General features: G+C 33.9%; 3 protein-coding genes and 1 pseudogene across 3 annotated transcripts; 2 read left to right on the forward strand and 2 right to left on the reverse strand.

Annotated features, from left to right (window-relative positions):
* Positions 1 to 4,277: 4,277 nt before the first annotated feature.
* LOC120137802 lies at positions 4,278 to 4,769 on the reverse strand. Its single transcript, XM_039153462.1, has one exon. It carries the CDS (start codon positions 4,767 to 4,769, stop codon positions 4,278 to 4,280), a length of 492 nt encoding a protein of 163 aa, XP_039009393.1.
* A 681-nt stretch (positions 4,770 to 5,450) lies between these two features.
* On the reverse strand, positions 5,451 to 6,572 carry LOC120137652 (annotated as a pseudogene).
* A 4,818-nt stretch (positions 6,573 to 11,390) lies between these two features.
* On the forward strand, positions 11,391 to 22,145 carry LOC120137940 (E3 ubiquitin-protein ligase RKP-like). Its single transcript, XM_039153573.1, is given in 12 exon segments — positions 11,391 to 12,607; positions 12,610 to 13,097; positions 13,275 to 13,425; positions 13,428 to 14,095; positions 14,828 to 14,988; positions 16,985 to 17,123; positions 17,956 to 18,039; positions 18,997 to 19,278; positions 19,384 to 19,515; positions 20,562 to 20,761; positions 21,468 to 21,672; positions 21,806 to 22,145. Coding segments are annotated over 12 exon segments (3,816 nt in total). The 5' UTR covers positions 11,391 to 11,607; the 3' UTR covers positions 22,112 to 22,145.
* A 1,044-nt stretch (positions 22,146 to 23,189) lies between these two features.
* On the forward strand, positions 23,190 to 25,019 carry LOC120137829 (pentatricopeptide repeat-containing protein At4g39620, chloroplastic-like). Its single transcript, XM_039153481.1, is given in 4 exon segments — positions 23,190 to 23,332; positions 23,334 to 23,514; positions 23,795 to 24,089; positions 24,092 to 25,019. Coding segments are annotated over 4 exon segments (1,449 nt in total). The 3' UTR covers positions 24,922 to 25,019.
* The last annotated feature ends 319 nt before the right edge of the window (positions 25,020 to 25,338 follow it).

Genomic DNA, 25,338 nt, shown 5'->3' on the forward strand with positions numbered 1-25,338 from the left:
CTTTGTACATTTATAATTGAGCTCGTGATTTTTTTAATCTCATTTTTTACTTTTATAGTTGAGGCTCATAATTTTTTCAATCCCATTTTTTACTTATATAATTTAGGCCACTGATTTTTTTAATCTCACTTTTTACCTTAATAATTGAGGTCCCTAATTTTTTCAATCATACTTTTTTACTTTTATAGTTTAAGCCCCTAATTTAATCATTTTTACACGATTTATTAATGTAATATTAAATTAATTATTCAAGGTATTAGAATATACTTTCGTTTTATAAGGGTCTATATTTTAGTGCCACTCAGGGCCTCAAAAATATTTGACACAACTATGTATTTATTCGATAGTTTATTAAAAGTAATAAAAAAAATAATTTACAAACAAATTTATTTATTTTTCTTGCTCTTACAATTTGATTTTTTCGATACTTATTATTGGAGGCTTAATTTTTATATTAGCCCCAGGCCACTTAAATCTCAAAAACGGGTATGTATGTACTTGCACTATGCAAAACCATTAAGTTTCACACCAATTTATAGCCATTATATTTAAATAAATAAATGGCTTAGATTTAATAAAATTAATAACCCATAAATAAATATTTTGTCAACTCACAATAGAAATAATATTTTTTTAGAGTTAAAGTTCAAGATTTAGTGTTTAAAAGTTGAAGTTTAGAGTTTAGTATTTAGGATTATGGTAAAAAGAGATATTTGTTTTACTATGAGTTAAAAGATATTCATTTATGAGTTATAAATTTATTTATTTAAATGTAATGGTTATAAGTTAGTGTAAAATTAATTAATTTTACACAGTATAAACGGATCTTGACCCATATATATAAAAATATATATATGGGTTAGAATCCACTTACACAATATAAATCTCTTTAGTTTTACACAGATTGAAAACTGATGGATGAGTGAAAATAGATGGTTGAGATTGATTCCTTATTTTTTTCACAGTAAATATCTTTACATTTCCTACTTTTAATCTCAACCACCTATTTTTACTCATCCAACGGTCTTAAATCTATATAAAAATAAAATTATTTTACATTATGTAAAATGATATTGCCTCTATAAGGATTGGATCTTGTTATACAATGTAAAATTCTCATAGTTTTATACAGATTTAGGACCGTTGGATGAGTGTATATATTTGGTTGAAATTAACAGTAGAAAATAAAAAGATATTCACTAAAAAAACAAGGAGTCAATCTCAATTATCTATTTTCGGGAGTTGTATTAGGTTGGTTTGTTTGGGTAGCAGAAGAAATGAAGCTTGGGCCAACCAGACAAAGCTGATACCGAGCCCAAGTACAAGACACAAAAAGCACTGCTTGTAACATTCTAATTCCGATTTTGTTCACAAAGCAATCATTATTCTTTTTAATTATAAAAATTATTCAATGCATTCATCGTGTAAGGGGGAAATTCAAAAGTATTACTGCATTCGTGTGGCCGACATTCGTGTACGACCACAACCACAACCACGACCCGAGATGAGACGGCGGCGGCAGCGGCGCGCGAGAGTCCCCCTTGTTCTCTTTCACTCAACAAGGAAATGGGAAATCCAAGCCTTAAATACACTTCCATATAGTGTTTCCAATACTATGTGGGATTGAGCATTACTCAACACTTCAAAGAAAATATAGCAATTTTTGTAACATGTTTCCCACTTAATCCACATATCTAAAACATTTTATCATTTTATCAAGAGAATTAAAAGAGTTGTAGATATCTACATTTCAATTCAAACTTATACATATAGTTTTAATATGATAAAATATTTTAATATTTTTAGATATGGATTAAGTAGGAAACATGCTACAAAAATTACTATATTTTCTTTGAAGTGTTGAGTAATGCTCAATCCCACATAGTATTGGAAACACTATTGGGAAGTGTATTTAAGGCTTGGATTTCCCATTTCCTTGTTGAGTGAAAGAGAACAAGGGGGACTCTCGCGCGCCGCCGCCGCCGTCGTCTCGTCTCGGGTCGTGGTCGTGGTCGTGGTAATGGTAATGGTCGTGGTCGTGGTCGTGGTAATGGTCGTGGTCGTGGTCGTGGTAATGGTAATGGTAATACGTGTCTTCGACACGTCCGCGCGGATATTATCTTTTTAGAGAAAATTCTTAAGAAACAAAATCTTTTTTTTTTAATTTACTATCGCAACGCGAAATGGAAAATCGCAACGACACTGTAGACTATCGCAACGACACTGTAGACTATCGCAACGCGATTGCGATTTTGTTGGTCATTTTGGAAAATTTTGCCAAATCCAAAAAAATTGGTTAAAATCGTATATTATAAGGTATTTTTGGTCACTGAGGCGATTTTCTCTTTTTTTAATTATGTATTTCTGCCCGGAATTATTTTTTATTGACAAAAGAGTTTATTAAATCTCAGAGGATACATTATACAATGAAATATTTTCAAATATAATATCTTTTCCACATTTTAAATTATTTTTTATGGTAAATTACACATTAAGTATCTAAATTATTAATTTTGATCCATTTTAGTACTTAAACTTTCAATTTTTTAAAAATTATACCTAAAGTTTAGTTTTTGTTTTATTTTAGTATCACCGTTCAAAATTTAATGTTACGTGTTGATTTTTTTTTAAATAAAAACTGATTGTTTAGGTACTAAACGTGTTAAGTTTTTAATGGCAATGTATTAAAATGAGATAAAAACTAAACATTAGGTATGATTTTGAAAAACTTAAAAGTTTAAGTACTTATATATATCAAAATTGATAATTTAAATACTAAATGTGTAATTTATCCATGGTGTTCTGTTTTTCAATTGACTGCGTTTATAAATAACTGCCGCATATTAAATTATATTCAAATATTATGTTTATGACGTACCAATTTCTTTTACTAGTTAAAAAATCGTTATTATTCTTAAAAGTTAAGAATTCGAGCACTAATAATTATAGTAAGATAATTAAATATTCGTTATCATATGACTGAGGGTATTTAAAAAAAATTACTTTATAAACATTAGCTTAATAAAAAAAAATATTATGTCTATTACTGGTATTATATTTAAAACGGTGGTCCATAGCATTATTGGCGACATGTTTTGACATTTCAACGAATTTACTCGTTTTGATTTTTTAAAACATTATTAATATATATTAAATTTAAATTTAAATATTAAACAAATTCACACTCTAAATATATAATAAGCGTAATTTAAACGCATGAAAATAAACTAATGTAATGTGTAATAGATAATGGATATCTATTAAACAATAATGAGGCAAAGTCAATCCTCATATATGCACGAAAATGGAAAAATAAGAAATTATTTTATTTTAATTTTTTAATAATTTCATGTGATTATAAGGTAATAATTGTTTAGAATGTTTCTTAGTTATTAACAACGCATACACAGGGACAGGGTCAGTATTAAATATTGATAGGGGCCTAAATATTAGACTATTTAAGAAAAATATAAAGACTTATTAGGTATTTAAAACTCAAAATTCAGCATGAACAAAGTGAACTTAGTGATTAAGGGATTGTTGTTATTATTGATGTTCCGAGTTTGAGCATTGTGTATGTAGGGGTATGAACATTCATTATCAAATAGTTGAAAGTCTTTGTACAGAAACTACATTGTCTTCACCCTAAATTTATATAAAAAGAAAACTCAAAATTCACAAGACAACTACTTAATTTGTCTAATATTTAAACTTACAATGACTTAAATTATAATTAGACCAAAAATTTGAGAACACGAACTTATCATTCTTTAGTTTGGTCCCTACTTGATTAAATATTTAATATTTTTTTAAATTTAAATATTTATTTTTTGCATGAACCAAAAACTATTAAACCAAAATTATATTGAATATATAATTTTAATAGGGGTCGAGGCCCCCTTAGGCCCCAACAGGGCTCTGTCCCTGCTCATATACCCTACAAACGTAGTTGTTAGAACAAAAAATCTCTACAATAATAACATTTCTTTTATTTTTGAAATTATTTATAATTTAAAGATCGATCTATTCATCTAATCAATCTATAATATTATTTGAAATAATAATCAAAAATCTAAAATATAGAAATATAACTTATAGGGAAAAAAACCCTAGAACTCTATGTAGAAAACAAAGAACTAACACTTAAAAGTATTTCTTGAAGAAGATTAAGTAGGAAATAAAAAAAATTATTGAAAATTGAAACATTCATTTCCAATACCATAAATGTAAGAACGATCCAAAACAAAATAATGCAAAATTTATTGAAAATTGAACCCTTAGGAAACCATGTTCACTTCATCAATCAATCTCATACTCTTTGAATGTCTCAAAACATCCTTATTCTTCCCTTTCAAGCCAAGCAACTTTGACCAAAACCCTTTCTCCTTCTTCTTCCCATCCTTAACCTCTTTTTCTCCTCCTTCATCGTAGAAGTTTCCTGTTTCGAAAGCGATCGATCTACTCTTCTTTACACCGTTGGCACCGAATTTCATTGTACAACACGATGATGACGGCCATGTGATTCCCACCGGCTCCCCGGAACTAATTCGTTTATGGGAATCAGGATGTCGTCGAGATGGTGAGGTAGACATCGAAGATGAAATCGAATGGTATTCTATATCAGGAGAAAAGGATGATAAATTTTGTTTGTATAGACCGATCTCACTCAGACTCGATAATCTTTCTCTCAAACAAGAAGAGCAAACCCCTTGTTCCACATGGTGGTTCGGGTGAATCTTGCATCCGTAGCCTGATTCGGACAACCCCATAAGCACCAATTACTTTGATTTTTGGAGCAAGTTTTCAAATTGTTGATTTCTCTCTCCTTGTTATGCATCTTATTATATAGAGGCAGACAAGTTGGTGATAAACAAATTAATGTGCACTATAATCCACACGTGTGAGGGCTTTGAAGTTGCAATAATGTGCATTATAAACCTAAAAGGGTGTTTTTCAATGAGTCTCCATATGACCGTGTCAACACCTTATTTTGTAGCAACAAACATGGTGTACATACAATTAACATATTATATAAAGGCTAAAATACACAATGTTTGAATACATTTTAGTTACTCTCATTGAAGTTTTAAAAATAATAACTTAGTGATTAACGTTAACGGTTTGTCACAAAATGATCATTCTACCGTAATCCCCGTTAGACTGGTGACAATGTTAATAAAAAAGTTACTATTTAGTTTTACTCCTAAACTAGTGCTAAAACGTCAAATAAATCATTAAACACTGATCTTATATCTAACGTATCTCAAAACTTTTTGATTGATGTTGTCTAAATTATCACATGAAAGCACAAAAATGAGATGAGAAAGAAAGAAGAGGAAAACCATTTTCTTAACAAGTTTTGTTCCTTCTTTCCACAATAATCTACTAATTGTATGCTTATATGGATTAAAGAAACAAAATACAAAATCCCCGTTAAAATAAACTCCCAATCAATCAAATTTCCACCCCACCTGCGTCTAAGCATCCCTATACTTGTCTTCTTTTTCCAACACATCCGATGAATAGTTTTCCCCATATATTTAAGTTGCGGTCATTTATTAAAATAACGATCCTTATATAATGATATTGATGCTATATGAAATCGTTATTGCACGACGATAGTATCTGCAATGATTACAATAATGTCTATTATGTTTGTAATCACGATAGATACGCCGCAACTAAAAATGTATCCGTAATTTAAATCTTTAAATTTCATAATATCCATCCACGACGGCTGCTGATCATAACCTCACCATAAATATAGTAAGCTCACCACCATTATTTCCGTCGGGGCCCAACATGTAGAGGGTCTCGGAATCCTTCGACCCGACGACTCGATCGAAATACGATCGGATATACGCCAACTCCCCGTCGACCCCTTCGGTATCGGAAATCCCCGGCAATACCCCGGCCCCCATGGAAATCGGGTTGAGAAGCTCCATGACGTTCAAATCCTCCTCCGTCGCCTCACGTCGTGCAACGAGGCCAGTCTTCTTGCCGTTGCAAAACATGGTCCACAAGGGCTCGTCCAAGAGCTTGACTTATCTTTCCCGACGTTCGCTTCTCGCACTCGAGGGCGATCCTCACCATGCCGGAGCTGAGTTCCTTCTGCAACACGTTAGTCTGAATGGCCAACTCGAGGACCAACGAAGGGAGACACTTGGGGTTCTCTTGGATCGAGAGGGTGACCTTGCCTTTGCGGCACCCGAACAGGGTGCCGGTCACCAGGGTGCCGGAGTTGGCGGCGTGGGTATCCGATTGTAAACCGGTGGGGCAGATGGGGAACGTGCATGACGGAGTGAGGATGGGGAAGGAGCGGAAAACCGAACGGAAAGCTCGGATGACGCGACATTTTTCTCTCTTGCAGGATTTTAATTCGGATGGCTCGATGAGGGAGAAGGATTGTTGGGGCGGCGGCAGTGGAGAGTAAGGAGATTTGGGTGAGGAAGTGGGGTTTAATGGAATTGTGACGGATGAGCCGTCCCTGGAATCGGCGTTGCTGGTTCGAGAGTCCGCCATTAATGGACGGTGAGGAAGAACCAGGGACAGGGAAGGCCCATGGGAGGGAGGGGACAGGGATGATAGATGTGCATGTTTTACGATTTGGTAATGATATGAGGCTTAAGGTTTTCCCTAAAAATATGGTCCAACTTTAGTTCTTTTCGGTTTGCCTCTTCTATATTAGGTATTGTAAATATATATCACTAATACTAAACTATTGGCCAAAAAAGTATCATAGGTTCCTCTACTTTTGGAAGAAAAAAATATCATCCTTGTATTATTTTTCTACTTCTTAATGTGGTCTTCTAACTCATAAATAAATTTAACGTGGTCCTCTAATTCAGAAAACAAATCCAATATGATCATTTGACCAATATTTTTTCGTCGTTAATCGTTAGAGTGCTTACGTGGCAGTTCACGGTATTGACATGACTGTCTATCTGTCACGTTATCAAGTATCGTGGAATACCACGTCAACACCGTTTACTGTCACATCAACATTATAACGATAAACAACGAAAAACGTTGATTAAAAGACCACATTAGTTTATTTTATGAGTTAGAGGCCACATCGAAAGAAAAAATAATATAAGAACCACATTATATTTAAAGAAAAACGAAATCCCTTCTCTATTTTCACTTAATTTTTTAATAGTTTATTTTTATATCATCCACACACGTGTCTTTTGCTTACGTGACATTAACACGACTACATAATAAATTGAAATAAAAGAAAAATAAAGATAAAAATAAAGGAAAAACTAAATGATTGATTAATTTCATTTAAGTTTTATACATTTTTAATTAAAAAACATAATATTTGGTCACTTTTGTTTTTATTAAATTAAGATGTTGTGAGACTTTTAACGGATTATTGACATGGCATAGTGAATATATAAAATAAAAAGGGATAAATTACACAAATGATCACTAATATTTGAACATGTTTTCTTTCTTCTCGAAATTTAATTTAACGTTATCTTTTTAATGGACATTTATTTTGTTATTTAGTAATGTATCTCTACTTTATAATCTCGAGGTTTAGACACAAATTAATATAAGTTCCATATTTCAATTAGACACACAAATTAAATAAAAAAAGTTTACACGTTGATAGTAAGTTCCAATGACACATGACGTCATTTGATTTAAGGGTTAAGTTTATTTTAATTTATAAATTTTAAGACCAAATTGATTGAATATATAAGTAATAATGACCAAATGTGTAATTATACCAAATATTTTAATTGTCACATCATCTTATTTGTTAAATATGAACGCCAAGTGGCTTAATTGAGTGTATTTAAATAATTGAGTGACCTGATTGATAAAATTTCAAAAATGGTGGTCAAATTGAAAAAGGGTAATAGTTAGGTGGTCATTGGTATATTTTACTCTTTATTTTAAATAATTTATCTTTTAAATTTTTAACTTATTTATAATTATACGTTGAGCCCTTTAGAATTTTAAACTTTTATAAATTAAATTAATGATGCTCATCGATGCTCGTCAAGCGTTGTAGAATATTTCCATAAATAATACAAAAACGTAACCATGTATTTGTTATATAAATATAATTAATCAATTTTATTAAAAAGAGAGAAAATATTTAACATTACCATTAATATATAATTATAACATATTTCTATAATCACTAACACAAGGAACTAGCAACTTGAAATCATACAAGAAAAATATAAGAAAAAATGTTAAAATATATCTAAGAAACTCGAACAAAATATATATACAAATAGTTCTGATTGCATTGATAAACAAATCATAACATATGATCAAACTATTTGAATACCACCGACAATCACAAATCAAAGTCGAGCATCATGAGAAAATTAACTTTGAACGCAATCCAAATTCACTCCGAGGATCCAAAGCAAGGAATATCAACAAAACAATAAATAAACACCACCATCTTGATCATTCGTGTCGACGTCAAATCAAACTATGAGAAAAATAAACTAAAATAAGATAAAAAAAACTAAAAAATACAAAAAAGTCAGGAAAAAGTTTCATATAAAAAATGTGGCATAAATTCAGAGATTTTGAAAATTAAAAAAGAAAAGAAAAAAATAATTATATGATATAAAAAATATAAAAAAATAAACACTACACATAATCGACGATTAACACTAAAATTAATGTTATCGTACGTAAAATAATATAAAATGTGAGAGAAAATATAAGAAAGCTAAGGGTTTATTTTTTTTCTTTTAATGTAATTAGTGTATTAAATAGCATTTTATTTTAATAATTTCATGATAAAAATAAACTTATATTTTATGAATCAAACATATTCTCTATCTAATGAGAGGAACTCAAAAACGAACACACAACAAAACAAAAGCAGGCTCACAAACAGTTTAGTAGCGGAAGGCAACGGTGTCGAATTTGTCGCTATGAATGGCAGAGAATCAATGCGCCATTTTTTCTCTTTTATAAGTGCGCATCTTTCGCACTTCAAGGACCAATTTATTCTACCCGTTTAAAATTTGACGGTGGTTTGAGCTGAACGTTAACGTGTTGAATACATTTGTTGTTTTCAAGCATTGGCTCGATCAAATTTTATCATATCCAAGTCAACGTGTTAACATTCAGCTCAGGCTATCACTAATTATTTTAACAGAAAATAACAAATTTATAACATATGAAGAGTCAAGTGGTCATTTTATAACTTTTGATAGTCGAATGACTCAACAGAATAACATGTCATAGTTGAGAGACCGTTTTGTAACTTTTAATAGTCGGAAGACTTAACAAAATAATATCTTATAGTCGAGAGACCATTCGTGTATTTTTACCCTAATTTGTACTTTCAAAAACAATTTTTAATTTTAGTAATTGAATTAAATTATGAGTAAATTATATGTTTGGTGATTGAACTTTACTCTCTCTCATATTTCACTAACTGTACTTTTAATTTTTTCAATTTACTAACTGAACTTTATAGATTGATTTTTTGTCACTCTGTCGTTAAATAATTAAACGACGTTATGTAACGCAACTTACATCAAAACGACGTCGTTTTGAATTTATGAAAAAATGAATTTTAGATTAAAACGACGTTGGTTTTATTAAAATACAACCATGTCTTTAACACCGTAAATTATTTAACAGCGGGGTGACAAAAAAAAATTTATAAAGTTTAGTGAAGAAATTAAAAGTACGATAATTGAAATAAAAGAGAATAAAATTTAGTCGCCAAACATGTAGTTTACCCTTAAATTATTATCCTATTATTTGACTTCTATCCTTTCACTATTCCTAGTTTGCTGAAAATAATTCGGTATTCCAAATTCGATTTTGCCTACTCTCGGAATTAATCATATGGTACCATAGAGGATGATTGAGAAGGACAACCGAAAACAATAATAGAAATCAAATTAAATAATTTATATATTTAATATTAAATCTCAACATTTATTTTAAAATATAATAATTGTTTTCACTTAATGAAAAATAAAAAGAAAATAAGAACAAGTCTTTAAAAAATAAGTGTTACTTGAGCAAATGTTGTCATAAGTGATTGAGATTTAAGAATTTAAGCTTGTAAAGTCAAGTTTGAATCCTACCATCGTCACTTTTGATGATCAGTTTGTAAATTCCTATATAAATCTTAATTAAGTATTAAGTATATCTGACCCTGAACAAGAAAGCCATCATTGACCTAAATTTTTTTTGTAAAAAAAAAAAGAAAAAGAAAATAAAAGTGATACCTAAAAAAATACAAAATTGAGTACAACTAATTAGACATGATAATATAAAATTTGATCAATAATATAAAACATTGTTTATCACGTCTATAGAACATAAAACTATGCTGATATTTGGTTCAAAGTAGTACTTCATGATATGATATATATGAGGATCATTTAGAATTATTACAAATTTGATGAAAAATAAGGTAAGCCACCTTTCGAAACTTATAAATAATTAAATATGAACTAAAACACGTGTCTGTAATTGGTGCAAAACAATACTTTATTATATGCATTATAACAATTCGAGTAAGATATATCCGATGTAATTGTAAGTATGTGATAAAACAGATAATTAATTTAAAGATTTAAGAATAAATTATTAGAAAAATAATTATTAAATAAAACTAGAAAATTATCTGAAAGAAAATAATTTTTTATAGTATAGTTTTATCTATCAAGACAATATTAAGGTATAAAAGTAAAGTAGTGCAAAGAAATAAAAATGGTGATTACAGCGTTTGTGTAAGAGTAGGCATAGGCAAGTTTCTCTCCAATCCGTCGAACAGGAGAACAGAAGAAGCAGCCACGTCACGCAGCGCTGAGAATAATACAACGTGTCGGCCAACCGAACCGAGTCAGCTTTTGATGGCTCGCCGAGCGCAGCCCCTGGTTCGACCCGGTTCACTTATCTCCGAACTCTTTGGGCAATAAGCAACCAAAAAGGGAAATAAATTGTGAGGGCCAAAGGAAAACATAACGAAAAGTCCACACTCTCCGTTTCTTCTTCATTCCCTCTCGTCGGAATACTATAAAATTAAATTAAAGAAACACCAAAACCGCTGTTTGATTTCCTCCCCCCCTCTCTCTCCATCTTTCTTTATAATTTTCAAATTATTCTCTCTCTCTCTCTTACAACCTCTAAACGGCATGAAAAATCCTAGCTCACGACAGCCGCCTCTGCGATTTCTAGTTGTGATTGAACCTTAATACGCGCGCATGTAAGTTTCTTCGTTTTTTGTTTTAAATTTTTACAGATTCCAATATCTGGGATGTTATTCTGTTCAGTTTCCAGCGAAAAAACATGGGGAAATGAGGATTTTAGGAGTTGGGAATTTGTGTTTTTTTTAAGGACAGGGTGAGCTTAATTTAGTTTCGATTTCGTTTTTTTTTTGTTCGTGTTGGTTTTGTTAATTTGTTATTTTTCTTATTCGGGGTTTGTTGTGCGTTTATACTGAAAATTCGAGTTCTAAAATCTGAAGTTACTGGGCGGGAAATTATTGCAAGGTTCATGAGATTTACGTGCGTTTTGAGTATATACTTGAATATTGGCTAGACAAGGACTTGGATGTTGAATTAAATTTGTGGCGTATATTGTTTCTTGCTATTGGGAATGGCAGAAGATAGCCTCCGGATGGTTGGGCTTTCTTCTGGTTTGGCTGTTATCTTGAATAGTGGGGATGGGAAGGAAAATCCGTCGAAATCCCGCCTTGTATCTTGTTCTGATGAATTTGGTCAGCAATCTGTGGAGCGAGCTCTTGAATATGTGTTTGGTCTTCCGAATAAATCACTTGGTCCATTGAGTGGTCCTGTTGACTGCAGTCTAGTTCGTTCTATCATAAAGAACCACTTGTATTCAGGTTCTGATTCTTCAGTTAGTAACAGGGATGGGGTTTGTGTTTTAGATAATGACTCTGGACCCGATGTTGTTGGTCTTGAAGAATTCAGTATTTGTGGTGAAATTAGAATTGTTAAGCCGCCATTGCTTTTAGAGAGCTTAGCAGTGTTCAGTAGCGCCAGGGCTAATGCCTGTGTTTGGAAAGGGAAATGGATGTATGAAGTAATTTTGGAGACTTCTGGTATACAACAGCTTGGATGGGCTACTATTTCTTGTCCATTCACTGACCATAAGGGTGTAGGTGATGCTGATAATTCGTATGCATTTGATGGCAGAAGAGTTAGCAAATGGAACAAGGAAGCTGAGCCATACGGCCAGCCATGGGTGGCAGGTGATGTCATTGGATGCTGCATAGACTTGACCCATGATGAGATTTCATTCTATAGGAACGGTGTTTCTCTAGGTCTAGCATTCTCTGGAATTCGGAAAATGGAACCTGGATTTGGGTATTACCCTGCAGTTTCTCTTTCTCAGGGTGAACGATGTGAATTGAATTTTGGTTCCCGCCCCTTTAAATACCCTATTGATGACTACCTTCCTCTTCAAGCACCTCCTCCTTCTAGCTCTTTTGCAAAGCAATTGCTGGACTGCTTATCCAGGCTGTTGGATATGCAATCTGTGGAGCATGCTGAGCATTCTTCAGTTGAAAAATTGAGGAGACTGAAGAGGTTTGTATCACTCGAAGAACTATTTTATCCTGTTTGTCGTGGCATATGCAAGAGTTCTTCTCTGTAGTTGAAGCGGATTGTCGAGGAGCTGAGTACATTGGTTGGGGTTCTCTTTTGATGTTCTTTATGGGGATATTTGGAGTACGGGCACCACATGATTGGTTGAGTTTGGATCGAGTACTTGATGTGTTTCTAGAATTCCAAAGATCACATCCTATGTTCAAGCACCTTATACACGCTCTTTCATGTGCTTGCAAGACAGCGTCATTGGTTCTGACAGAATGCCCATATTCAGGATCATATTCTTATCTTTCATTGGTATGCCATTTATTAAGACGGGAACAATTGATGGTGTTGTGGTGGAAATCATCAGATTTTGATTTCTTATTTGAAGGCTTTCTATCACGGAAGAGTCCAAACAGGCAGGACCTTCAGTGCATTATTCCTTCTGTTTGGTGGCCTGGTTCTTGTGAGGATGTATCCACTGAAAGTAGCATGCTGTTGACAACCACAGCTCTATCCGACTCAGTTAGTAAGGTTTTCCTCTCATTTAGAACTTTAACATTCATGAATATTGCTTCTTCACCACTTTTTTACAGTTTTTGCTGGGCAACAGCCATTGTATTTAACTGTTCAACGAATATTTATAAATCCATAATTGCCTTCATCTTAATTTAATGATAGCCTTTTATTTTATTTTGCTCCCTCTTCCAGATTGAGGAAAAGCATAGGGACCTCTGTCTCTTAGTCATACAGTTCATACCTCCTTTATCACCTCCCCAGTTTCCTGGTTCTGTGTTTAGGACATTTGTGCAGAACCTTTTATTGAAGAATCGAGGAGCTGATCGCAGTATGCCACCTCCTGGGTTTTAAGCAATTCTGTTCTTGTTTCTTTGTACACTGTTATTCTCCATTTTCTATCTGAAGGCTTTGGAATGGGGAATATTTGTGGGTGGTTGAAGAGCTGTGATTCTAGTGGTCATGATATTGGTTTTCTTCATAGAGGTGGCAGCCAAAGTTTTCCTATAGGTTTGTTTCTTAAGAATGATCCACATCGAGCTGAAATTTCTAGGCTTGGTGGATCATTCTCTCACCTGTTGAAATCACATCCTATGCATGATCAGGAAGCAGAAGTTATACGATGGGAGGAAGGTTGTATGGATGATGAAGAAACAAGAGTAACTCATTTAACCAAACAGAAACCATGTTGCTGCTCATGCTATGACATGGAGTTCACAAAGTGCTCAAAATATCCAATAAGAACTACAACTAAGAGTTCCCGTCACTACTGCAGTACTATTCCTGAAAGGTCTGCTCAGGTTGCTGCAGAATGTAGTACAGGAAGTTTGAATGATGAGATAGCGGATAAACCTAGCTCCAGTGATAGGTCGGAATCTGAGTTTGGTTATCGCCCTGTCCAGCACATGACTGTACCCAGAGATAGTGATCTGTCTTCATCCACTCTAAGAGAGGAAGAACTTTTGGATGCTTTGTTATTACTTTATCACATAGGCCTGGCACCAAACTTTAGGCAGGTGAGTGTTTGTTAGATCAGCGGTACATCAAAATAGTGCATGGATTTTTTTATTCATCATTTCGTAACTTGTTAATGTTTTAACTTCACATATTATAATTGTCTGGACTGTCATCTTTAAAATGTCAAAGTATTGGATATCACCAATAGCTTTCTCTTTGGGTCGGTAACATTAGGCTGGAGATCATGCCTCAAAAAGTTTTCAGTTAATGCATGTGGGCTTTGACTGAGACATAAAACTGTCTTGGTCAGACTCAAGGCATTTGTTATGCAACTTCAGTGTTTGTTTAGTTATTTGTTTTTATGTGCCTGAGACCTGATGGCTAAGTCAGTGCACTGGTTTTACATTGTAATTGCTTTAAACTTCTGAGGTAGTGTGACCAAGTAGTTAAACTTTAACCTAAAAATCTATGTTCTTCATGTTTTGTAGTATAGAAAGGTTTCAAGTCCTAGCAGTATCCATTTTTTTAGTGAGTTTGAAGGTCCTCCTGCTGAATGACAATGCATTGATCTTAACATGGTGATATCTTCAAAAGGATGTTTTTGTTTTGGATGATTTTCCTCTTAATTATTTTGACGGAAATAAAATTGTTTTTATGCAATGAGGAATTGAGTATTTTTGTTTTCTTTAAATAGTGATTTTATGTTTGGCGCTCTATAGTTCTACCTATGAAATTGTAGCAACTTCCCCCCCCCACTAATGTGAAAACTGAGAAAAAATTTCCTCTTATAGGCATCATATTACATGTCTCATCAGTCACAATCAATATCCCTCCTGGAAGAAACTGATAAACAAATACGAGAACGAGCTTGCAAGGAGCAATTAAAGCGTTTGAAGGAGACTCGAAATAACTATCGTGAAGAAGTTATTGATTGTGTCAGACATTGTGCATGGTAAGATGACTGAGTAGCTTGTTTTCCGATGGATCATTTCTCTGATATTGGCCCCATTTCTTCTCACTGATTTAATTTTTTATCTTTTCTTCTTTTGATTTGTCCGTAGGTGTTCAAGTTTATACATTGCATTTCACTTATGATGTTAAACAAAGTACTAGTATTCTTATACAGTGTTGAAATCTTAGATTTAAGGAAACTTTCTTTAGTTATTGCAGCCTTGCAGATATTATATTTGCAATTATAATGACAATGACTATTTGGCATCATAAATCTTGATTCTTTTTTTTTTTGATAGGAATAGGAGGTCTCATTAAAAACCTCCCTCTTAGTGGACCTTACCCGTAAGGTAAGGCGCCCAACTAGCGGAAGGAGGAAAAGAGTACCTCAATTTATTAATGAAAGCCAAGTTACATAAGACTTAAAAACACTTTTACATACAACATAAGACCTCACACACTCCTCTAGTTTCTAGGCTCAGAAACAGATACCAACTGAAACAGACAAAAAAATCACCCGATCCCCTCATTTGCTAGCTTGTCAGCCTCACAATTACAAGACCTTGGAATCCACCTGACAATAAAATTTCTAAAAGAAACAATAGATACAATTTCCTTAACAAAATTTGAAAGGGAAAGAGGAACCAAAGCTTGATCTCTGATCCAATCCACGACCAGCTTGCAATCACATTCAATAATGAGTCTGCCCTTGAACAACCATTCTGAAGAAACAAAGATATCAATGCCTCTTTTAACAACTTTCAATTCTGCTAAATAGGGATGAGAAGGACCAACATTTTCTGAAAAAGAGATAAGTGTAACCCGATTCCAATCCCTGAGAAGACCCCCTATTCCAGCAACTCTCCCAACTCTACTAAAAGCCCCATCCACATCCAATTTAAAAAAATCTATTGGAGGAGGAATCCACCAGCACCCAGGTCAGAGTAGTTCCTTAGAAGCAGAGATACTATCTGCCAAGGAAGGATCACCAATTAAAGAATCCACCTTAATATAGGAAAGAGGATATTTTGCTAGAAACCATCTTGCTAGCCTTAAGCAAACAGTGAAAAACAGTGAAAGCTTGTCTAGTTTACCATTATCAAAGATAATTTCATTTCTGATTCTCCAAATTGACCATAGCACTACACCCGGAATAAACTTCCAAATAACCGAAGAAGGCCTCAAATCAGACCAAGAACTAAGTAAGGAAGGAGGGTCAACTGGAAAAGCTAGACTTATACACCAATAACAAATTAATTTATTCCACAGCTCCCACGAAACTTGACAGAACAAAAAAAGATGCTGGACTGATTCATCACATAGGTTGCACAAAGGGCAGTTATTATTCTCTCCGATAGTAACCCCCCTTTTCATCAATTCCATCCTAACAACAACTTTTTGATGAGATAGCTGCCAAAGGAAAGTCTCCACTCTAGGAGGGACTAATCCCAGCCAAACACAGTTTCTCCGCTAAATGTATCCTCAAGTGGATGCGTCAATTGCTATGCTTTTACATATGGACTTTTTTAGTTCCATTTCTTGCTAGACTTGTACTTTTATGTTCACCAAACCTGATTCATTCCTTGTAGTTTGACTTTTTCCCTTAAAGCATTGACTGAGAAATAAGTTTTTTCCCCTAATGTTTGAACCACAATTATTTTGTAGAAATTGGAAAATGCTATTTTATCCAATTGTGTGTCTGTCAAATTTGGTCTGTTAAGATCAGTTAAAAGAATGGATGTCCCTAAACTTTATGGATAACTTGTTAGCTTTAGGCAGAATAAACATCAATTGGACATGTTAGCTTTTTTTTTTGTGTTCGTAAAGCTTGTGCTCTTTTCAGTCCTTCTGATATTTCATATCTGTCATATATATAAGAGCTGGAAGATATCCTTGTATTTGTTTAGATGAAAGTTCAAATTCTAAATTCTAAGAGATGAAATTAGTTTTTAATTGAGTCCTTGTATCATTGGTGGCTCTTTTGCTTTGCTGTACAGGTACCGTGTGTCCCTTTTCTCTCGATGGAAGCAGAGAGGAATGTATGCCACGTGTATGTGGGTTGTGCAACTGCTATTGGTTCTTAGTAGACTGGATTCAGTGTTTATTTACATCCCTGAATTTTACCTTGAAGCTCTGGTAAGTTTGTCTTCCTTTAACTATGTTATATTCGTCGTTTTCAACTTAAATCAATATAAGACCAGAATCATATTATGTAATCTAGGTAGACTTGCTGTAAATTGTGTTTATTGCATTGCACAAAAAAGAAATTGTTCATTCTTTGACCTTTTAAATTTGTTGAATTATGAACACACGTTTAATGTTTAAGCCCTTTGGAAATGGAAATATATGCTACTAACAAGTAATCACAGGTTACAAGTGAATCACAACAACAAATGATTTATTTTCTTATGTATTTGGCAAGCTCCTTGAAGCTACAAAATGGAATTCAACTAAAGAGTTTGCTTTGTTTTTTAGAAATCAATGCCCGTGCATGCTAGCAACATATATTCTTCCACAATATATTACCTATTAAATATAAGTTTCATAGAAAAAGTATTAAAGAACAGTGAGTTTATTCAAATCAGTTTCAAACAGTGAGTTTCATGCGATACCAACTCGGTGAAATTACAAAAAAGCATAAAAAATAAAAGAACTAAATAGAGATATTTTTTAACAAAGAATTACTCATTTACTTCTAAAAGCCTACTATTTTTTTAAAATTCTCACTTAAAGAACTACCCTTTTTTTAAAAAAAAAAATCTTATATTTTTTAAACGCTTTTTTAAAAGTTTTTCTCTCTCTCATGTGGCGTGTGTAATGCTTCAGTGTTCTATAATCTGCTAATAGAGGACATTTGGTATGTTTGAATTGGAGTGTAGTCCTTACAAATTATTATTTGGTTCATTTTATGTCTATGTTCCATTTTTTATTACTTGATTGGTATTAATTTTTCTGGTTAATGTTTCAGGTCGACTGTTTTCATGTCTTGCGTAAGAGTGATCCTCCATTTGTCCCGCCTGCAATATTTATCAAGCAAGGACTTAATGCATTTGTATGTTCTGCCAATTGATCTAATATTGTTGTTTGCCGCAAGTTTTGGAGTTCTGAATTTTGTTTTTCTCCTCGTTATCAACTATTTATTCTCATGAGAGTTCGTTTTGATCAGTCTTTTGCTGGATTTTACCATTTTGTTATAAGTTGAATCAATCTTATACTCCTAAGAATATTCTTTTATAAAGGAAAAAAAAATTATTTTGATGAGATTGTCGTAAACATCGCAAAGGAAAAGTGTCATCTTTTGAATCTTCCTCTGCTGTTATTTCATCTATCCATTTGCTGCACAAAGGAATAGCTCATGAAGTGTAATATGTATGTTTTGCTTGTTTTGGACTTTCTTTTTGGCTAGTCTGCAATTATTTACTGACTTGAGGTTTTAAGTCTGTTAAAATATTCCCTGGATAAAGATCAATAGTAGTGCATATGCTATTAACCCCGTAAATGATTCACTTTCTGCTAATTTCCATTTCTTTATTTCAGTAATTGACACTTATCTTGTAACATAAACATGTATATTTTTGTACTGCTAGTTGGTATGGATATTTGAGTGAAAACATACCTTATTTCTCATATATGGTTGTGTTTGAAGTTGGATTACTTTGATAAAATTTTTAGTCACTATCAACTCCATTTTCCCGGTATGAAAATTGTTGATCAAACATTTATAACATGTGGCGTAATATGCATATTGAACTGTAATAATCAGTGCCTATTCTATTTGTTGTTTGTGGTTGTTATTAAACTGACTTGCTCTGTTCAATCGCTTTGTTATCTCAGAGTTCCATAAAGCACACAGCCCTATTGTTTCTGAAATCTGTAGCATATTTTTAACATGTAGCTTAAGCTCAAACAAATGACTTAGCTTAAGCTCAAACAAATGACTTTTTGTATTTTTCTCCTTTGTTCATTCTGAGATGTGATATGAGTTCTTTTTTCTTTCTATTTTTATCAGGTGACATTTGTAGTTACCCATTTCAATGATCCGACGATATCAAGTGCAGATTTAAAGGATCTTCTTCTCCAGTCAATATCAGTCTTGGTGCAGTACAGAGAGTATTTGGCAGCTTTTGAGAACAATAAAATCGCCGAACATCGAATGCCAAAGGCATTATTGTCAGCATTTGACAACCGATCTTGGATTCCGGTTACAAACATTCTTCTACGCCTCTGCAAGGGTTCTGGGTTTGGGTCTTCAAAGCAGGGAGAATCCTCATCATCCTCGGTTGTTTTCCAGGTGAATAGTGTGAACCATTACTAGTGCGTCTTGTCCATCTTCTTTTCGTCTGAAATCTCTTCTTTCTAACTTTTTCCCTATGGGGGCCTATATTTTTTTTTATAGAGACTGCTACGTGAAGCTTGCATCTCTGATGAAGAGTTGTTCTCAGCTTTTCTGAATCGTCTATTTAACACTCTTAGCTGGACAATGACTGAATTCTCAGTTTCCATTCGGGAAATGCAAGAAAAATACCAGGTATGAATATGCTTTCATTCAAACAAATATTTCTTTCACCAACTTGGAACCTAATTTAGTGGACTTGCATCTTTCCAGAATTGTATATGCATTGTCGACCATTTTTCTACCACATTCAGAAAGTAGACAAGAAGGAAAATCAAAATGGTTATACGAATGTTCCTGAAAAAAGGCTGGCAATGTGTAGTTCCTAACCATGAAACTGAATTGCTGTTATAAATGCTACTACCTTTTCCAGATTGGATCCATAGACTGTACTACTTATCATATTTTCTTGTTGCCATAGTATGCCATGGTCTCCCCAAATACTTAACGGTTGAATTTATAAACATGCCTTCTTCAGTTCTTCTTCCTCTAATTTTATAAAGCAATCTAACATAGGGTCGGTGGTAGTTTAGTTCTACTTGAAAACATAGCTTGGATGTTTTTTCTTTGTATTTCATGGATGGATTGAGATGTACGATTCACAGATGAATGTATGATGATATTGAAGAGCATTTTAGATAAAAGGTCTGAGACGACAGTGACGAACGGGGGCAGTCAAAAAACTTTATTTTAGGTGAATCATCTAGAAAATATTTCAAATAGAACAAGGAAAATAGTGATTTTTTTTCTTGAATTACTAGAAACTATGGTTATTATGAATTCTGGTTGTTCAAAGATGGCCGGATAATTTTAAGGTAAAAAAGTTAGCTATGGTGGGTTCCAGTTTGAAGTTTAGTGTTATAGCTTGCTAAAGTTTATCTTACTGTTTCAAATATTTGAATTTGCATTACTGTTTCACAAAAAGTTATATAAGATGGACTATATATTTGCTATCTAACATCTGCAAGACTGTAAATGACTCGCATTACTTTGTCCTAGAATTGAAGTTATACTGCTTTCATCACGGGAAAAATGACTTTATTCATATCCCGTATGAATTAATGGTTATAATATTTTGTCAGTATGCAATGTAACTGCCACATTTGAGGACCCCAACGTTTTCATTTGATTTGAACCCATCTTCCTTAGGATCTGTATTTGATGCCGTAGACCTTTTGCAGGTATTGGAATTTCAACAGAGGAAATGCTGTGTCATATTTGATCTCTCGTGTAATCTCGCAAGGGTATTGGAGTTTTGTACCCACGAGATCCCTCAAGCATTCCTCTCGGGGCCTGATACAAACCTTCGAAGACTGACTGAGTTGATTGTCTTCATTCTGAACTACGGAACATCAGCAGCAGATGCTGAGTTTTTTGACTTGTAAGTTGTTACCAGTCTGATCTAATTTTTATGACTCATTTTTCTTTTCATAAATTATAATGTCTAGTGTCCCGATTACTGTTCACATCAATGCTCTAATCTGTCGTATAAGGAGAGACAATGTGTTACTTGATTGCCTTTTACAATGTTGCATGCTAGGCATATGATGAACTTGATATTTAGATTTTGTTCCTCATTTTTCTTTTGTGATAAGTTACTTGGACTTGGGAACTAGGAACTAGGTTTTGGTATCTTCAGTAACACCCCCCCAACACACACACGTTTTTTCCATTTATTTAAAGGATCTTTCAGGGATCATATACCTATACCCATATTCGAAAATATGTCGGACACAAGTAAGTGTTGGATACGGATTCTTTTAGAAAATTAGTCGGAGCAAAATAGGTTTTATATTTAAGTCGGCCTCGTTTTTCTTCCACTTAAATATTTTAGTGGACACGTTGAAGAGTTTCAAAGTTCAGATTTTTTCCCCAGCTGTTTGAACCGACTAGTCTTGCAACTTGGCCTTGTTAATTAGTATATGAAAAACATGGTACTTCTAAGTACTGGCTTTTGTTCTTTTTACTCACGTTATCAGCATTTTTTATTAACAGGTCACTTAGGCGGCATGGTCAATCTTTACAGAAAGTAAACAGAGGCATGATACTAGCCTTTTACTCACGTTATCAGCATTTTTTATTAACAGGTCACTTAGACGGCATGGTCAATCTTTAGAGAAAGTAAACAGAGGCATGATACTAGCCCCTTTAGTAGGAATCATTGTGAATTTGTTGGATGCTAGCACGGACTCCAAATTCAAGGAGCAGAATGATGTTGTGGATGTGTTTGCAAACATGGATTGCCCTGAAACAATGCATTATGGTTTGCAGTACATGTTAGAATATAATTGGGTTAGTACTGTTAGCTCTAATATCCTCAATAGTCCATCATCTTTCTTTTTGCTCCACGGAAATTCTTTTATTTTCTTTTCATTTCAAGGTTTCTTTTGTTCAGTCTTGATTCTTTTACACCTTAATTTTGCAGGGTACATCTTTTAGGGGAGAAACCTACGTGCCTAAACTTCGTTCACTAGAGAATTTCTTGACAACACTCATCAGCCATAGTGATTCAAAGAAGATCGAGGGACTTGAATGTGGGGAAACCGACGCCGATGATGGCACATGCTGCATCTGTTATGCTTCGGAAGCCAATACAAAGTTCGTACCGTGTTCCCACAGGTCTTGCTATGTGTGCATAACGAGACATCTTTTAAATTGTCAAAGATGTTTCTTTTGCAATGCCACTGTGTTGGAAGTAGTCAGAACCATAGAAAATGCAGTTGAAAGATAAGTAATAATCTTAAATTGTTAAAAGGAAAACGGGGAAGAAAGGAAGAGAAGGTGAAAAAAATAGAGTTTTTTTTTTGTTCATATTATTACATATGCTTTTGTTGTTATTAACCATATTGTCATGTAAGGTGGGATGGAGCAAGTCCGAGGGGGTTTGAATTTCAGCATTGTTCAATCAATCATTCCCTTTCATAAACTTCAGGCTGCAGTTTCATTACGAATTTTGTAGGTCGAGGCCATATTATTGTGTAAATATGAGAGATGTAAATGGTAAGGAAAATTATATATAAAGAAACGAGTGGTTTTTTGTGTGTATATATTAGCTCCTTTGTTGGAACTTCATTAACATTTGGTTCATGTATCCTTTGTTCAAAAGGAACGTTAGATCGTCCTTAACCCGATATGATTTTGGCCTTTTCCCCAACTTTATCCCCCAACTTCATCTGTTTAATCATTTTAACCCTTGAGCCATTCTTGTGGGAGAGTCTATAATACAATTTGATAATATAATGTTAAAATAACACGTAAACCAGTTGCAACTAAAAATATTATTGAGAGCCTAAAATTTTAGGTTGAATATGGTCACATTTTATGTTAAACGCCTTTTTCATAACATTTTTGTTATAATCAAAATTATTATAAACTAAATAATTTTTTCTGCTGTAAATTTTTAAACTACCGTGATTTAATATTTTCGATTGTAATTAATATTTTTATAAATTCATATAACTATTTTAGTTTTTTTTGTATATAAAAGTTTAAGTCGGTTAACTTTTTTGATTTAGGGTTAACTTTTTTGATTTAGGGTTAGGGTATATTTAAGACTCAATTGTGATTTATATAAAAATATACAATTTGTCTGTGATAGTGATAGGATTCAAACTTGGTCTTAAAAGCTCAAATTCTTAAATCTTAACCACTTGTACCAACACTCGTTCGTATGTAACTCTTTTAGTTAAATATGTTGAAAATTGTTTTAGATTAGTTTTATTTTATTTTATATTATGAATAATTATAAAAATTCTCTATTGAGAGCTTGATTATATGTTTAGAAAGAAGAAACGCAGAAAGGAGAAAAGATGGCACTGATTTTATCGCCTCAGTCTCCGCAGCTATTTCCCTCGCCATTCAAACATAATTCCTCACTCAGCCTGACCCAACCATGTAATCTTCCAACCCGACCCATTTCACGAATTTCTTGCGCCGCCCGACCCAGGAGGAAACTCTTCAAGAGCCGAGGACAACGAAGCCAAGGAACTGGTTCGGGTGTTAATGCGAAGTATCAGCGATAAAGAGCCGCTGGTTAAGACATTGAGCAGATACGTTCGAGTTGTGAGATCCGAGCACTGTTTTCTTCTGTTTGAAGAGCTCGGCAAAACTGATAAATGGCTTCAATGCCTTGAGGTTCGATCGTTCGTTCGTTTTTTTCATTTTAGGGTTTAGGGTATTTCGAATTGCGTTTTTGGGGTCTTTTCTCGATATGGGTTTTGGTCAAAACATTGAAATTCGAAAACTTAAAACTAGAAGTTCGAGTCTTCCATATTCATATGTTTAATGGAAGTTAATGACGAAAGTATTTGATATTCGCCTGAATTATGGCAAGCTCAAATTAGATACAGGGCCGTAGCTGATGGATGAACTAAATCTGTTTTAATTACCTGTATATATACACTGTACCTTTCAGGTTTTCAGATGGATGCAGAAACAACGGTGGTACATTGCCGATAACGGGGTTTATTCGAAATTGATTACCGTTATGGGAAAGAAAGGCCAGACTAGAATGGCGATGTGGCTCTTCTCCGAGATGCGCAACAGCGGTTGTCGGCATGATGCTTCGGTTTATAACGCCCTTATCACTGCCCACCTCCATTCCCGTGATAAATCGAAAGCTTTGGACAAAGCTCTGGGGTACTTCAACAAGATGAAGGGAACCGAGCGGTGTAAACCGAATGTTGTCACTTACAATATTCTTTTGAGAGCCTTGCTCAAGCTCGGAATGTGGATCAAGTTAATACTTTGTTTAAGGATCTTGCCGAGAGCAGTATTGCTCCTGATGTATATACCTTCAATGGCGTGATGGATGCCTATGGGAAGAACGGGATGATCAGAGAGATGGAGTCCATTCTTTCTCGGATGAAAAGTAATCAGTGTAAGCCGGATATTATCACGTTTAATGTGCTTATTGATTCTTATGGCAAGAAGCAAGAATTTGATAAGATGGAACAAGTGTTTAAGAGCTTGTTGCGGTCTAAGGAAAGACCTACCCTCCCTACATTTAATTCGATGATCATAAACTATGGCAAGGCCCGGCTTAAAGACAGAGCAGAAAGTGTTTTCGAAAAGATGACTGATATGAAATACGCACCGAGCTTCATCACATACGAGAGTCTTATAATGATGTATGGTTTCTGCGACTGTGTTTCTCGGGCAAGGGAAATATTTGATGGGATTGTCAACTCCGGAAAGGAAATAAAAGCTTCAACCCTCAATGCCATGCTTGAAGTTTACTGCATAAATGGTCTACCTATGGAAGCCAATAGGCTGTTTGATAATGCAAATAACATTGGGGTGGTTCCCGATTCGTCGACATTCAAATTTTTGTATAAGGCCTACATGAAGGCTGACATGAAAGACCTTGTGCAGAAGTTGGTGAAAGATATGGAGAGAGACAGAATAGTCCCGAATAAGAGGTTCTTCCTAGAGGCACTTGAAACTTTTGGATCTTTACTAGCTAATCAAGGTTCTTTTCAAGCCACAAGGAGTGGCAGGCCCGGGTCTAATGCAAAAACCGCGGTTAAATTAATTGATTGATCTGTTTATTTATTCTTCGGTTCTCTTTCCAACTAAGCCTGATCAGAGCAACATATGGTTTTTGGTTTTGGCTATATTGCAGCACTGATCGAATGTTTACCCCCACAAAATGCGGTATATGTATCTGACTTTTCTCTTATTTTCGATGCTTATGTTGTCGATCTGTGCATAATTTTTCCATTTAGAATGTACAATTCTATTCTGCAACATGTCAACAAAGGTAGCAGATTTAAGTATATATATCACGTGTTCGATCTGCATTGCGTTTCATAAGTAGTTAACAAGAAATTTAGCATCCTTTCGATATATGATCCAGTGGGAACCTTGTATGCCTGTAAATTTGTGTTTCTTTTATCACTGTGGTGTGGTTCGCTGCGAAAGTTTATTTTTCGGACATCTTCAATGGAAATTAACCGG

The sequence above is a fragment of the Hibiscus syriacus genome, unplaced genomic scaffold, assembly GCF_006381635.1.
Source record: "Hibiscus syriacus cultivar Baekdansim isolate YM2019G1 unplaced genomic scaffold, ASM638163v2 tig00110676_pilon, whole genome shotgun sequence".
Lineage (NCBI taxonomy): Eukaryota > Viridiplantae > Streptophyta > Magnoliopsida > Malvales > Malvaceae > Hibiscus > Hibiscus syriacus.

What these genes read in the sequence shown, in the direction of transcription:
- LOC120137802 (XM_039153462.1), bottom strand. Translation starts at nt 4,769, where the DNA reads ATGGGGTTGTCCGAATCAGGCTACGGATGCAAGATTCACCCGAACCAC.